The sequence below is a fragment of the Aplysia californica genome, unplaced genomic scaffold, assembly GCF_000002075.1.
Source record: "Aplysia californica isolate F4 #8 unplaced genomic scaffold, AplCal3.0 scaffold00309, whole genome shotgun sequence".
In the NCBI taxonomy this organism is placed as follows: domain Eukaryota; kingdom Metazoa; phylum Mollusca; class Gastropoda; order Aplysiida; family Aplysiidae; genus Aplysia; species Aplysia californica.
Window position 1 is genome coordinate 56,111 of NW_004797579.1, and position 15,372 is coordinate 71,482.

The 15,372-nt window shown below is 40.7% G+C and overlaps 2 protein-coding genes across 5 annotated transcripts in view; both read right to left on the reverse strand.

The window, feature by feature from the left end:
* Positions 1-1,872: 1,872 nt before the first annotated feature.
* Positions 1,873-5,789, reverse strand: LOC106012271. The gene is made up of 2 exons (XM_013084686.1): positions 3,905-5,789; positions 1,873-1,883 (listed from the first exon to the last, which is right to left on the reverse strand). The coding sequence occupies exons 1-2, from the start codon at positions 5,787-5,789 to the stop codon at positions 1,873-1,875; spliced, it is 1,896 nt and encodes a 631-aa protein (XP_012940140.1).
* A 626-nt stretch (positions 5,790-6,415) lies between these two features.
* The window catches only part of LOC101845177 (E3 ubiquitin-protein ligase RNF34), a 38,280-nt gene continuing 29,323 nt past the window's right edge, over positions 6,416-15,372 (reverse strand). For all 4 annotated transcript variants that reach the window (XM_013084677.2, XM_013084678.2, XM_013084675.2 and 1 more), the window contains 2 exons: positions 8,099-8,213; positions 6,416-7,108 (listed from right to left, as the gene is read on the reverse strand). In XM_013084677.2, the coding sequence (XP_012940131.1) occupies positions 6,951-7,108; positions 8,099-8,213 (273 nt within the window). In that variant the 3' untranslated portion in view covers positions 6,416-6,950. The remainder of the gene's footprint in view (positions 7,109-8,098; positions 8,214-15,372) is intronic.

Sequence of the window (15,372 nt, forward strand, 5' to 3'; positions counted from 1 at the left end):
ATATATATATATGTGTGTGTGTGTGTGTGTGTGTGTGTGTTCACATAAAAAATTCAGCACAAGCCTTCCAACATGGCACAGAGCATCAACACATTGTCACTATTTCCAACTGTTAAAACAAACCTGTCAAATTTCATACCAGACCATTGGGGAAAACATGCTGGTCCCTACTAATAAAGTCAACACTAACAAGATGTCTCGACAAAGATACTTTTAATAGAAGAAGGCCCAGTCAACAAGACAGTTTTAAACAACATTTTACTGATAAATAAAAGGCCTCGTCCATGTTGAATAAGTTAAATAAGACTTAAATGTGAAAGTTTCTCACTTGCACTCTGTTGCACGATCTACACACACGAACTGACCAGTCCAGCAGGCTGAACTTTTGTTGCCGGATAGAACAGCAAGAACTGGACGACTGAATACTTTGCTTCATGTCAACACCTCATTTTCCCAGCTTGTACATCAGCTCTGTCCAGAGAGCTGTTTTTCCACTACTTACATGTTAATCTATCATCTGCATAGTTATCCTATTCCTAACCAGGGAGGGAGTTCAAACCTTGGCTACATAATTTTTATCAATTTGTGAGTCCATATCCTTTTTTTATTCCTGCGAGTCTTTATCTTGTAACTGGGCCAAACCAACAACTGTTCAAGAGATACATCTCTCTCTCTCTCTCTCTCTCTCTCTCTCTCTCTCTCTCTCTCTCTCTCTCTCTCTCTCTCTCTCTCTCTCTCTCTCTCTTTTTAAAGGCAATTTCTTAGTTCTGTCATTCTGACCTCTGTCAAATTTAATTCGCATCATGTCTATTATATCTGGCAGATTTTGAAAACAAGAATTAAAGTAGAATGTATAGAAAGGTTCCTAGTTACAAATAATTTCTTTTTTTTTTTTTAAATCAGTGTTTTACACCTTTTTGCTGCCTTCTTCCTTGCCACCACACACATATATGCATATATGCTAATCTGCTCTTTCAAAAACTCAAAACTCATTAAATTTGCTATGCTTGTGATGTACAAGTCTGAATTCATTTTTTGTATAACATCATTTGTCAAGACACCTGCTTCTCCATACAAAATTTCACAAGCATCTATACAAGGCATCCGGAACAAAAAAATACAGGGTGCTAAAACTTGAATCAGAAAAAACACACTAGAGATCCACTCTACACTCGAGCCACTCATCGCAATCAATATGGGGACATACCTTCGACATGACATGGAAGAATTACTGAAGATGCAAGAGGCCGGATCTCTTGAGAAAATCACAAAGAGGTTATATTAAAAATACTTTCACAGTGGAAATTACTCAATGTTCAAACACGTGGCAGAAAGAAAAATATCTCTTTCCAAAAAAAAAAAGAAAAAATCTCACATGACCTCAGTTTTTATTTCTGGGATAATGTGATATTTTTTTCCTTTTTTCCTTTTTAAATATTTTTCTTGTTCTTCACTTTGAGAACGGGCTTCGACTGAACCCTGAGGCTTTTAAAATATCCTATTTGTAATTATCTCTTTCTGTAGAACTCTTAAAGCACTCTATCATAATTCTCATTATAATAGTAGGTTCATGAGGAAAAGCATAGTCATTCATAGCACAATATCACTTCAGCTTTTAAATACACTGTTCAAACAAATATTTGAAACATTTTTACATTAATGCAAGAATTAAGTTGTTATACATATAGAAGGGTCAGGTTGACAGGCAGGATCGCCAATGAGGAAGAGTTAAGGAGAACAGGACAAAGCAGTCACAGAGGAGGTAGAAGAAGACGGGGCCAATGGAATGGACATACTCGCAGGAGGCCAGGCAGCTGCCTAACAAAAAAAGTGTCGGATTGGAATCCCCGTGGTAAGAGACCAAGGCGAAGGTCAGGTGAAACCTGGACAAGTCATAGAGAACAATGTGCAGAAAAATAAGGAGACATGGAATAATATCCAAGAAGCCAGCCTGGGATAGGGGAATATAGAAAGTCTTTGTTTGTGGTCTTTACCCTAATCCAGAGTGAGAAAGGCATTGATGATAATGATGATGATAATTATGATGATGATGACATAAAACTATATACATACATTTCATGACAGGTTTTTTTTCTGACTGGCTGCACAAAATGAAATCAAACTACCATAAGTGTCACTTCTTATTGTTTGATACCAATTAAATTAAACCTGTTAGACTTTCTACATTTTAAAGACATTTCAAATGTTATGAACAAAGTATAAGACTTTAAAATATAGACTTAATTTTTTTAGCCTCTACATTATTAAAAAAATATGGTACATTTGTTGGAATATTACATTGCAATATATCACAATTATTTCATGTAAACCTTTGTATCATCAGTAAATCAAAACAAAAAGCCTCTAGTTAAAATTCTATTAACCTCTTTTATTAAGTTACGGCCAAGGTCGGCAACAAAAATTCAATATTTTCTTCAATTATATGATTTTCCGTTTACGCCATATTTTTGTTCCATATCCACTTATTCATTGTTAGAAATACATTCTAGAGCGTAAAATTGACCACATGTCCATAAAAATGCAATGTCTGGAAACATCCTGACAACATGAGGCAAGTGCTTTATTGTACGTAGTCTAAACAGCCGTATGCACTGCTCACCGTCGAACGCTCCGTATCCCGGACTCTAGCATGGAGATCATCAGGAGAGAATGCGTTGCTGTTTCGGGCTCTTCCTCTCTACAGCTTTTCTGACGCACCGAGCCCCCTCACCGATGTGAGGTCTCCATGTTAGTTCGACTGTTTTCCTCTGCTGCCAACTTTAGGATTCATTCCAGCTTGAGTCCTCTCGCTTCAACCAGATCCAATGACTGGCTTTCTCTGCTGTCTCCTGAAGGGAGTTTGTGAGTTCGTTGCTTTTCTTTGCAGTAAGTCCTGCCACTCTCATCCACTTACGGGCGCTTGTTGCTACAAAACCTCTGCATCCTACCTCTACCGGAAAATGGGTTGCCTTCCATCCTGCCTCCTCACATTGTTCGACGAGTGCCTCGTAACGGTTTTCTTTCCGCTCATGAGCGGCATAGATATTGTCCTCGTGGGGCACCGTGAGCTCTACCAAGTGTACCTCTTTGTCTTTTTCCTCCCATAACACAATGTCTGGCTTTTTCGTAGTTGGAATGGGGAAGAATCTCTCAAAGCCTTTTAAGTCAGCAGCTACTTCCCATGTGCCTCCGCTCTGGTCTTTCATGGCTTCGTTCACTTTCTTTCTTTTGGCAACCTTGCTTCCTTGCGGAACGAACGCAATCTTGGTGGGTCCATGCTTCTGTATCTTGGGGGCATATTTTCCTTCTTCCACCTGTTGTGTCGCCATTTTCGTGAGCACTTTCAACACCTCGTTGTGCCTCCAGGTGTATCTGTTAAGAGCCAGGTTGCAGTTTGACAAAATATGCTTCATGGTTCCTAGCTTACCGCATCTACACTTGTTGTCCTCCTGTACCTTCCATCTGACAAGGTTCACCGGTGAAGGCAGAACATCATACGTAGACCGGAGAAGAAAGCTCAGCCTTGATGTATTCCACTTCCAGATGTCACTCCACCCGACTTTTCTTTCCACTACATGCTCTTCCCATCTGGTCATTTGTCCTTGCTGGCTACACTGGATGAGATGAATTTCTCGCCTCTCTGCCTCCATCTTTTGCATATGTCTTGTTGCAGCTTTTCTTCTGTCTCGCTGAGACATTTTCCTGAAAGGTCTAAAGTCGCCATTACCTAGCCCTAATCTGTCAGGTTGCGCTGGACCGACAATGTCCCCATGCTCCAATGCAGAGATGATCTCGTTAGCTGCAACTTCTGCCTTCCACTTTCTGGCTGTTTTGACATCTGGAGGTTTTCCACTGATCTCCTGATCCCTTGATTCTCTCAACATCAAAACGGTTCTAATCTTGCCTGCTTTGTAGATCTCCACGATTGACGTGAGAGGTAGTTGAAGCGCACCTCTATGTCTGTACAGGGATGACGTGTTAATGGTACGGGGTAGCCCCAGCCACTTCCTGATGTAGCTGTTACACTTTCTTTCGATCATCTCAACTCTTGACAAAGCAACTTCATACATTGTCAGTGGCCACGCCAATCGAGGGTAGAGGGCAAACTGTAGACACCATATCTTGTGCTTTCCTGGAAGCTTTGTCTGGTCAATTGCTTTCAGCCCATTTTCAGCCTGCTTCATGATTTCCACGCCTTGACTTCTATCACACAGAGTTCCTGAGTACCAACGACCTAAACTTTTCACGGGTTGTTCTTTTACTGTGGGCATTTGCTCCCCTGCAATTGTGAACTTCAGTTGCTTCTGTTTTCCTTTGTTAATAGTCAGGCTTCTAGACTTTTTAGCTTTAAACTTCATCCTGGCCCAGGTGATAAGCTTATCGAGCCGATTCAACACATTTTGCATTGTGTCTCCATCTCTTGTCAGTAGGGTCACATCATCCATAAAGGCTTTCTTTGGTGATCTCACCTTTGCTTCTTCTTCACAGCATTCTGCAGATCTCAGTAGCATCTCCATTACCAGGATGAACCAGATGACCGATATAGAGCAACCAGCTGCAATCCCAATCTCTAGTCGGTGCCATTCCGTTGTGAAATTTGCGGTTGAGAATCGCATCTGGAAGTTACTATAGTATTCTCTCATAATGTTTTGCACCTCTTGTGGGACGTAGAAAAAATCCATTGCCTTCATCAGCAATTTATGGGGAACAGACCCGTAGGCATTCGCCAGATCCAACCACACTACGTTTAAACTTTCCTTGTTTTTCTTGGTGAAAGCATGCTCGATGCAGCCTGGGATCCCTGGTACCCCAGCTTTCTGTACCGTTTCATCCACATAGCCGTTACTTTGCAAATATGCTACAGTCCTCTTTGCAAGTATTCCCATAAAGATCTTGCACGTCACGTTAATGATTGAAATAGGTCTGAACTGTCCTATCACCTTTGCATTCTGTTCTTTGGGTAGATACACGCCCTCCGCTCTGCACCAATCTTTGACGATTTCTTTGTCTTTCCAAAGGCCTCTTAGCATCTCAAAGAGGGTGTGTCTCAGCGTGTCGCAATACTTGAACACCTTATAAGACACGCCATCTCCTCCAGGTGCACTCTTTGCTCTTGCTTTTTTTACGAACTCATCTACTTCTTTCTCTCTAATTGGTCCCAGGTAATATTTGACGACGGGGGCAGCTGGACGCTTCAGGCCTCTCATATAAGGAAGCGGTTCTTCTCTTCTCGAATCGCTGTACGTCTGCTTAACATAAGCATCGAGTTCCTCTTTCGTACATTCCAATTTACCACTCCGTGCCTCTGTGAACAGTTTTTTGGCTGCTTCATAAGGATTCTTCAGAAATCGTTCACGTTCCCTTTTTCTCTCTTTTCTCCTGGTACACCTTCTTTCGTGCCTCTGTAGGTCTCTGCTCTTTTTCTTAAGATCTTCAAACAAGATTCTTAGGCCTTCTATCTCTTCTGGTGGTGCGTACTTTTTCTGCTTTTGCAAGTCTCGTTTCTGTTTTCTTAGCTGTGCAAGTACTCTCTGCCTTCTACTCAATCCACTTTTCTTCTCCGTCTTTTTCTTTCCTTCACAAATACCAAACTCTTTTATTGCCGAGTCATAGATAATGGTCGCAAACGCATTCAATATTTCTTTAGCATCCCCTCTGTTAGAACTCTTTTTGACTTCTTTCAATTTCTTCTGGACTTCTTCTTCTAACGTCTTGTATTTTGCCTTCTCGTTAGCAGCAGGCCACAGTATTCTGGGTTTCCGTAACCCTGGTTCCGTTTGCTGTTCCATCTCTTGCTGAGACAGGGTGAAAGGAGAGTCGACTGAAGCACTAATCGCTCCGCTGTGGTTTTCATCCTGGGATGATTTGCTTCGCGTCTTACAATCTGACGATCTGCACTGTCTTCACTTCTTTAAACAGACTTTTCCCTGGTACACTCTCAGCCCTCGCCAGGTATCGAACTTTCTGTAGCACTGCTCGCACATAAAGCTGTTCTCTTGATTATCTTTCAGCATTGTCCTTTTAACGCTTAGGTCATTGTCCATTGAATCCGTCCTTGTGGATCCATCCTCTACTCCCCCCTCTCGGTAGATCCCGGGGCTGTCTTTTCTATTGGTTGACGTAACTTAAATTTACAGTGACCTGGGTAGTTAGCCCCTGCCACCGTCGGTCTTTCCCAACGTCCTCGGTCTTTCCCGATGTCCACCCGTCACTCCGGGTTGTCGTCCTGTCTTTCCAGGATAATAAAAGATAATTTTCTCAAATAACACTTTTACTGCACTTGAAGTTACAACTCTCTTGTGTGGTGTGTGTGACATACTTAAAATTTACACAATGTGTACACTAGCATCTAATACAGATTTTGTCTCATCGATTCGATAAAATACTGGAAAGTTTTTTAACATGATTTTTTTTAAAATTTTTGGCAGGGGCCTATAATTGTGTAATAGACACACAAATTCTGATAATTCGTTTAAAAGACAGTTATTCATTTATTTATTAGAGAAAAAAATGTGAAAAAATGTTCCTGAGGTCGATAGTTATATGTGTGCCAACATTCATGACTCTGAAATTGATAACAACTGAAAAATGCCATTGAAATAGACCCCAAATCCCATTCCAAGATGTCGACTGTTTTTACATGTTTCCAAGGCAACCAAAGCATTTTTGTAATTTTAAAAAACGTATCAGGAAGGAAGGAAATCTCAGTGAAGTATGGTTATGACAAATACATGGATGGAAATTTATGTCTAGCTTTCTGTTTTCAATGTAGACCTTGGTCTTAAGTAGTCCAGAGCCTCGAAGTGTCGAATTGAAAGGAATCATCAATTCTATTCCCACACATGGCACATTTCTTCATTATATATAGCAGTACACTCTCTGCACAAGAGGGCGACTGTTTTTACACGTTTCCAGGCGATTAAAGCATTTTTGTAATTTAAAAAAATGTATCAGGAAAGAAGAACATCTATGTAATGATCAATTATAGTCTCACATATGGTACATTTTTTCATTATAGCAGCACACTCTTTGCAGTAGCTGACGTGTCTGCAAGGCAGATTCAATGTTTCTGCCGTACCTCCAAGGCACGTCTTGCAATGAGAATTCCCTGTTGCAAAAGAAAGAAGAGAATACTTGATATTAATCAATTTAACAACTATCCTCATCGTCTTCATTATAAGTATCCATACTAGTATCATCATCACTTATAATTACACTTATTGTTCAAGGTGACTGCCACACTGGCTGTGCAATTATAAACGGTGGGAGGGCTGTGATTCATTGTCCAAGGGTACATTACATAATATATGGTATTAAAATACACACACACACACGCACACATGCATACCTACCTAATATCAAGATTAATCTACATCATATTCTTTAATATCTATGGATCATCATCATCATCATCATCACCATCATTAATGTAATCCTCAAAGGTATGCAATTTAAAAAAACAAAATAACATTTACTTCCAAGCAATCTTTCTGTTTATTTATCTGAACAATCTAACAATAATGACCACGGGAACACATTTTACTCACAACTTACAAATGTTCAGCACCAAATCAGGACATGAGACCAAAAAAAAACTATTTATTCTAAAGAAAATAACTAATAACTATAACACAGAACCCTATCAGACCCAACTGCCAGAAAGATGGTTTCTCCTGTGAAGCTACTGAACCCCTGTAAAGTTACCTGGCCGTCCGATGAGTCGTGGTCTGTCAGGGGGCCCCCGTCCAGGATCGATGCTGTCTTGTCGTCGTCCTGTGTTTGACTGACTCTCAGACAACGTCGGCCTATTTCCCGCCCCTCAATGTGACGTCATCCAAGGGCGTGCTACTCCTTTAATTATCTTGTCCCCATAGCAATGATAAGAGTCATGTCCCATGACATCACAAACCCTAAGCACGGAAAAATAGTCACCTCTCTTATTTCTCTTCTTTACATTACTCCCCACCCCCTTCAGGCCCCATATCATATCTCTGTCTCTACACTCATGTCTTCTAATTACGGCTTCCATATTTCCCTTTTTCTCCTGCCCCTCCTCCCTCAATCAAAAATCAAAACACTGTTTAAGAACAGCACTTACGTATCCTTATTCTTCTATTTTCTCGCTCCTCTTGTGAATCCCGAGTCATTCCTCTATAGTTGCCATCATCACGAGGGATATGTTGATCATACGCCCGGCTCATCCTAGTCATGTTCTGCAATACAAAGCAGAGTACATTCACACAACTTCCAATTTCATCCTACAAAAAAGCAGAGTACAGTTACTGAATTAGTGAAGTTGGGAGGACTAAATAAGATGAGGTCAGATCCGGTGCATTGAAATATTGTCTTACATCCGCAGCAACATGATCTAGACAGGTAACGAGCCGGCTGCTTCAACCGTGCCGATCAGGGCCAACCCCAGCGAGAGACGGGAGCTCTATTATTAGTTAAAAAGAGTTGTATATTTGCTCTTTCCGCCTGGAATGTTTGTAGACTCTTTTTACAATTGATAGTAGGTTAGTTTACTCATTACTGAGCATCTCGAAGCATGGTTCCAAACACTATGTTTGTTCTTCTTGAAGTTTATAAAAAGAAAAGAACAAAAAAACTAAAACCAAACCAAAGTTGCAATGACCAATCTCAGTCCACTCATGACGTAAAAAAATACAAGTTGGGTGCAATTTCTCCTTGCTTTGATCCATTTGAAAAAAAACTGACATCAGGACTTCCTCAACCAAACTAAACCCAATTCTGATTTAAGAACCAACAAAACAGTAAGCTATGAACAGCAATCTACTTTACCCTTTCCCTTCGTATAAGTATTTCCCATTTCTAGGCTTCTTCTTTCTTTCTTTTCTCTTCCGCTTGTACCGGGGGGTGTCGCGGGGAGACACAGGCGTCTGTCTGCAGCAAGGCGAGTGGCCTGTAGGAGGGACATCCCGTGAGCTCTGAGGGTGTCTGCCACAGATTCACTCCATTGTCACCTTGGTCTTCCTCTGGCTCTCCATCCAGAATATTTAATGTTGTATGCTCTCAGAGCTGGATGGTTTGAGGGCATCTGCGTGAGGTGTCTGAACCACTTGACCTTTTGTTTTTCAATGTGTGGTAGGACTGGTGTTGCTCCTACGGTGTCCATTATGACTTCATTTTTAATTTTGTCTCTTCTTGTTTTGTTGACCGCTCTTCTTAAGCATTTCATCTCACATTTCTAGGCAATCTACTTTAAGATTCTCAGGGTGTGTTTACGAAAAACAACTATAACTTTGACAAATATTGATCAAAATGGATTGCTGACCCCTCAAACTATTGCAAATTAAAGAGACAACATGAACGAGAAATGTGCGTGAATGTAAAAAGTGCATAAAAAAGATTATAAAAGTGAAAATGGGAAAAAAAGATTAGTGGGGACTTACGGCTTGCCGCTTCAAGTGGTGAGCCAGAGGGAATGGGGGAAAAACAAATATTTTTTATTTGTAGTAGAGGGTTTTACGGTGCTCGCAACTGCATAAGGTCATATGAGCGCCAAGGCGTGGGTGTCAACAGAGAGGTCTTTACAGGGAATCAGACTTATTCTGCTCACCTCTCTAGCTTCAACAGCACAAGGTCTGCCTCGACTATCAAGGCACCCCAAAAATAGCAGGTCACAAGAGAGTGACAAACATACAAAAGAAGTAGAGGAAAATGATAATAGTAAGGATTAGGAAAGAAAAAGCAGCAGTTCCCTGTTGTAGATCAGGCACAGTTAGGAGCGTGACATGAATCAGCCCATTTACAATTCTACTGTGCTTGAACGAGAAATGTCCCCCCTTTGGGAATGGCCTAAAGACACTACAGTCAGTGGCACTACCCCGGGGGGCAACTACAGGATTGGTGTACAAACAGAACGCATCTTATTTGAAAGTAGTGACATGCGGAATAGCTGGAACTTACATGTTAAGGAAAAGGAAATGGCATGAGATACTCAAATTGTCGAGAAAAAATATCTCGGCTACTACACAGAGGTGAACATTAGTTGCTGGCCAATTTGACCCCAGAGGCAACATGCCCCAGTCACACTACCCGCAAGTGAGCATTTTTGTTTGGGAAAAGTTTTACGGTGCTCCAAACTGCACTACTGGATTCCAATACGGTCATATGAGCATGCGGGACATTAGTTGGTTATTTTCATGTTAGATCATAGCATATCTTGGTTTCACTTTGCTAGTCAAAATGGTTAAAGTATCTAAAAATATTTGGTAAAACTTTGCTGCAAATCCCGGAATTACTTTCCATGTTTTGATGAAATTTTTTTCAAATCTCATGAAAAATGTAACGGAGGATACATGAAAAATATTCCTTAAATGGCTAAAACTGTCAAAAAGAAAGAGAAAGTTTACATAAAATTTATCTAACACTTTCGTGTCAAAATAAGTCTATTCAGATTCGTTAAAGATTGCATTAGCAGTAATGCTTCATGCACCCTGTGATCTGACGGGATGCTGGGACCATCAGCTCGGGGACCGGGCCAGTTTCACTGGACACTCCCATCGTCCACTCAGTGCTATAGAGTTTTAAAAAACAGCAGTGACCACTTGGCCTGGCCCGTTGACATTTTCCTGTTATGCTATGTGCAAGTACACACACACCTACATTAGTTCTTACTGCAGTCATGAAATGCATTTGAAGACCAGTCAAATGATCACATAGTGAAAAAAAAAAACAATTTCAGCAGTAGAATTTTTATAGTGAAGAAGTATGTGATTGTATAGTAAAAGAAAAGAAAAGTTTCACTTGGAGGACTGGTTCATTATCATATACCTAAGTTTTTGGCAAATAAATTAAAATAACTGGAAGAATATAATTATTTGAGGCATCGGGGTGAAATCAAGCACTCGTCAAAATAATGAAATCAAAGAAATCAGCATTTTTTTTGGCCAATGGACAATTTTAAAATAATTTATTTTTTTTGGCTCAACACCTTTTATGTCCATTTAAAAATATATTTTTGTGTGGATTTTCCAGAAAAACATTGATTAAAAGCACAAAAAATTCAAATTATCAGTTTCCAAGAACTCTTAGGCTATTGAAGTTACCAAATTTTGGCAGCCATTTTCTCGCTAATTTGACTTCTGAAACCAGGAAACCCTGACCTCCTTCAATCACAGATATTTCGACTTCTATTCAACATAAATGGATATTTTTTCACCAAAAAGAAGGCAAATGAACTGGCTCTAAGATGATACCAATAACCCCATATGCCAAAAAATTGACAAGTGCCTGATTCCACCACGTCATGACACATATTTTGATGATTTTCATTACATTCTCACAGTAATACTATACATAGTACTTGCACACACACTGAAAATTTTGAGACTCAGCACAAGTCTGGACACTACTGTTGATTTATGGATGCATTCCCCACTTCTCTCACAGAATGTGAAGAAGAGGACAGCCAAGCTCTCTTTATACAGGTCTGGTTATTTCCTTCTGTAGGCCTATACTAGTTGTGTCGGACTAAATGCATAGATTGGTTACTCTGCTACAGACAATTATATTGCACTGATTTACTTTTACTGTTGCAATTCGATTGCTCAGCGCAAGAAGTGACTATATCCACTTTTGGTTGAAATGGAGTTATCAATACGGGCAGTGAAATTTTAAGCTGCTCTTTTTCCTCTGTAAATATCTATGCCGTAGCTAAATTCCTTATCTAGATATTAACGTTTCTTTCTTTATGATGTTATAGAAATTTCAATATCGTCAAAATTTCAAACTCGTTTTTCTTGAAACTGTGAAAAGTGGCCGTAGTCATTGTCTTCAGCACATCTGAGCAGCATAATACGTACCAGCACTGCTCTCATTTCAGATTAAACTTTTAAAGTCTCAACATCTAGATTTACATTCGGCAGTCTTATTCAATGACAACAATTCAAAGACAATTTAACCAGCTTACTACTTTTATATGTTTGGATGCAAGTACAAGAGAAAACATTTTTAATACTTTTCCAAGAAAATTCAAAATCAGTTTCGATATCCAATGCATTCAGTATGAAACATGGCAAACAGTCACATTTTAGATCATTGATACAACAAATTTCTCAACAGCTTCCTGATTTTTTTTCAAGGAAAAGGACCCTTAACTCTTTTCGGAAGTAGTTTTTTGGGGGTCTAGACTATAACCTGTGGCTCGCTTTGGCTATGCAGGTGGTGTACAAAATAACTTCATAGAAGCATAACCATCACTCCAAACACAACATATGATATATCAAACTGAAGAAAAATGAAAGAGGAATACATCACAATATAAAACAAGGATTAATTTTGAACATAAGTAAGAATTAGAAGGGTTAGAAATGGCGATGGTGATGAGAAAAATAAATTTTGACGGAAAAAATTACATTCACCAAACATGTGAAAGCAAATCAGCATAGCTATCTTATCATATACAGGCCAAGAGCATGATCCATAAATTTCTGAATGCGCAGCTTTTTATTTGAAAGAAATATTCCAATTTTTGTTCAAGTTATGGAATTTACACTGAGTCTGCGTACATCGTTTTGTTGATTCAAGACCGCAAGAACTAATTCACTTATTTTCCCCCAAACCCACGTTTTCACAAAGTGAAAATAGGTGTTTTCGTTTCCTAAATCCTTTCAGAGTTTTTCAATAGCAATAAAAAGTAATTATAAATTACAAATCGAGTTAAAACGAAACAATACTAAAGCACCCTATCACTGCCAATATATCGGCGATACGTCCGCAAAGGGTGAGGACTTGCGCCGATATATCAGCGATACGTCGGAAAAGAGTTAAAATCATTGTACTTCCAATTGTTTCCTTGGAAATTTTGGTTGTGAAAATAAAAGTGTTTGTCAGCATTATGTGTGTGATGTGAAAATAAACTGAGGATATGTGTTTCTATGCCAGTTTAAAGTGTGACAACTACAAGGGCTATTATATTATGTGCAAGCCTCGGACACCAATGCATTGCACAATTCAGTTAGTTTATATTGGAGAAATTTTCTTTTACTCATCATTTTTATTAATTCCTCGCCTCTTTCTCCTTTTTTCACTGCTTTTTTGTTTTTGTTTTGTTCTGTACCGTTTTCGGGGGGGGGGGGGGGGGGGCATATGAGATACTGAGTTCTGAACTCAACTTTTCTGAAAACCTTGACATCCTGCATGGAGGTCTTGTGCAGTGGCATTGGTGTAATGAATCCCTATTTATTAATAATTCAGTAGGTGTCAAAGAGGCCGGGGGCTCTCATGGCCTAGAGGTGCAGTGTTCACCTCTCATTCAATAGGTCTCGGGTTCAAAGCCTGACAACGAAAAACATTTTTCTAAAATATTCTCCTTTCACCTCCTTCTGTCTCCACTTTCTGCCTTTGCCCCCTCCTCTGGGCTCCTGACTCTTTCTGCAGCCTTTCTACTCTCTCATCTCTCTGGTTGATACCAATCCCCAAACCAGGAAAAGACCACTCGGCTCTCAGTGGTTACAGGATGATAGCCATGCAGAACACCTATGGGGACATTCTGGAAAAGATAGTTGCCGGACGAATATCAGCACACTTAGAGAGGAAGTCCCTGTTGCCAAATGAGCTTGGCAGCTATAGACCCCATCGGGAAACCTCAGTGAATGCGGCTGTCATGGCGTACGACATCTATGAAGGCTTTCAGCAGCGGAAGGAAACAGTTGTGACGGCACTTGACCTTGAGGATGCTTACAAACGAGTCAGCTATAAACGTTTGATCGACCGTCTCCTGGAATTTGATGTAGACATATGGCTGGTGAGATGGGTAGCAGTAGCCTTGGTGGAGAGAAAAATGGCCCTGAGACAGGGTGAATGGACTTCAGATCCGGTATCAATTGCTCCAGGACTGCCCCAAGGATCCCCCCTCTCTCCTGTGCTTTTCAATGTGTACACCGCACAAGTAACGATGCATCAGAAAGAATCTGGACGTGTCCTGAGCTTTGCGGATGACATAATGGCATACGAGCACGGAGATGACAGACTTCAGATGGCAAGGAACATGGAGAAAAGACTTCACTCAGTTGTAAAATGGTGCGACCAAAATGAAGCAGTCATCAATCCTTCAATGGCGCAGGTACTTTGGTGTTCCCTCAACAACAGGATTGTCCAAGACATAACTCCACCAATCACTTGCAACTATGAGATTATCGACAGACAGTCAGAGCTGAAGTATCTGGGAATCGTCTTCGACAGGTCGTTATCCTTCAACAAGCATGTGAATCATGTGGTAACAAAGGCCAAACGAGGTGTTGGTGCAATCAAGACCATGGCGGCCGCTCTGATTCCGCAAAGAGTGCTCTTCCTGATGTTGCAGCTGGTCGTCCTGTCTGTCATTGATTACGGATTGGGCTGTCTCACGCTGTCCGACACACAGATCGCAAAGCTGGATCGAGTGCAGAATGAGGCAATGAGAGCAGTGCTGGGCTGCATCAAGGACACTCCAATATTGTGCATGCGCTACTTGCTAGGTTTAAGTGGCATCAGAGTACGCCATAGGATAGCTCAGGCAAAGAAATATCTCAATGTAAAGGGCAAGAAGGATCATCCACTTCACAAAGCACTTCATGACAACAGGAGAGTCAAAATCAAGAGAGGAAAATCTTGGATGGCGGAAGCAGAGGATTCCCTGAGAACAATCAGTGTACCTGAGAGCCTACCACTAGGCGAAGAATGGGAGCAGGTGGCCGGAGAATACAGGGACCTCACCAAGGTCAAAATAAGCATGGGCAGAGACAGAAGAAATGTTGCGGCTGCCATCAACGAGAGCGATATCAACGAGATTGTTGACACAAACTCAAAAGCAGGGGATCCTATAATTTATACAGATGGTTCAGTGAAAAGAGATAGCCAGAGAAGTGGATGGGGATTTGTTGCATTCGCCAAAAATAAAATCATACACAGTGCATCTGGAGCCTGCAGCAGGGCTACATCAAGTATGCGAATGGAAATTGAAGCCATCACGAAAGCACTTGATTGGATGACCCAAGATCGCCCCCACACAACCCATGCTGTTTTTATCACTGATTCCATGTGTACCCTCAGAAGGATCGAAAAAGGTTTCCTGAGAACAGAATGGATTCAAGCTATCGAACCAACACCTATACGATCGCTCACATGGATTTTCTGCCCTGGCCATGCAGGTGTTAGGGGAAATGAAAAAGCCGACAGATTGGCTGGTGAGGCCACCTTAGTTGACAATACGGTTCAACCAGATAGGGTCGAGATCCTGAAATGTCTTTCTCGCCAACTGATTGAGGAGGAAGATAGGGAGGCAGAGGCCAGTACTGCCGTGGAGAGGATGATGCTTTTGGGAATAAAAAAAGGAAGCGGAAAATCTGGCATCCTTGCAGGAAAGAA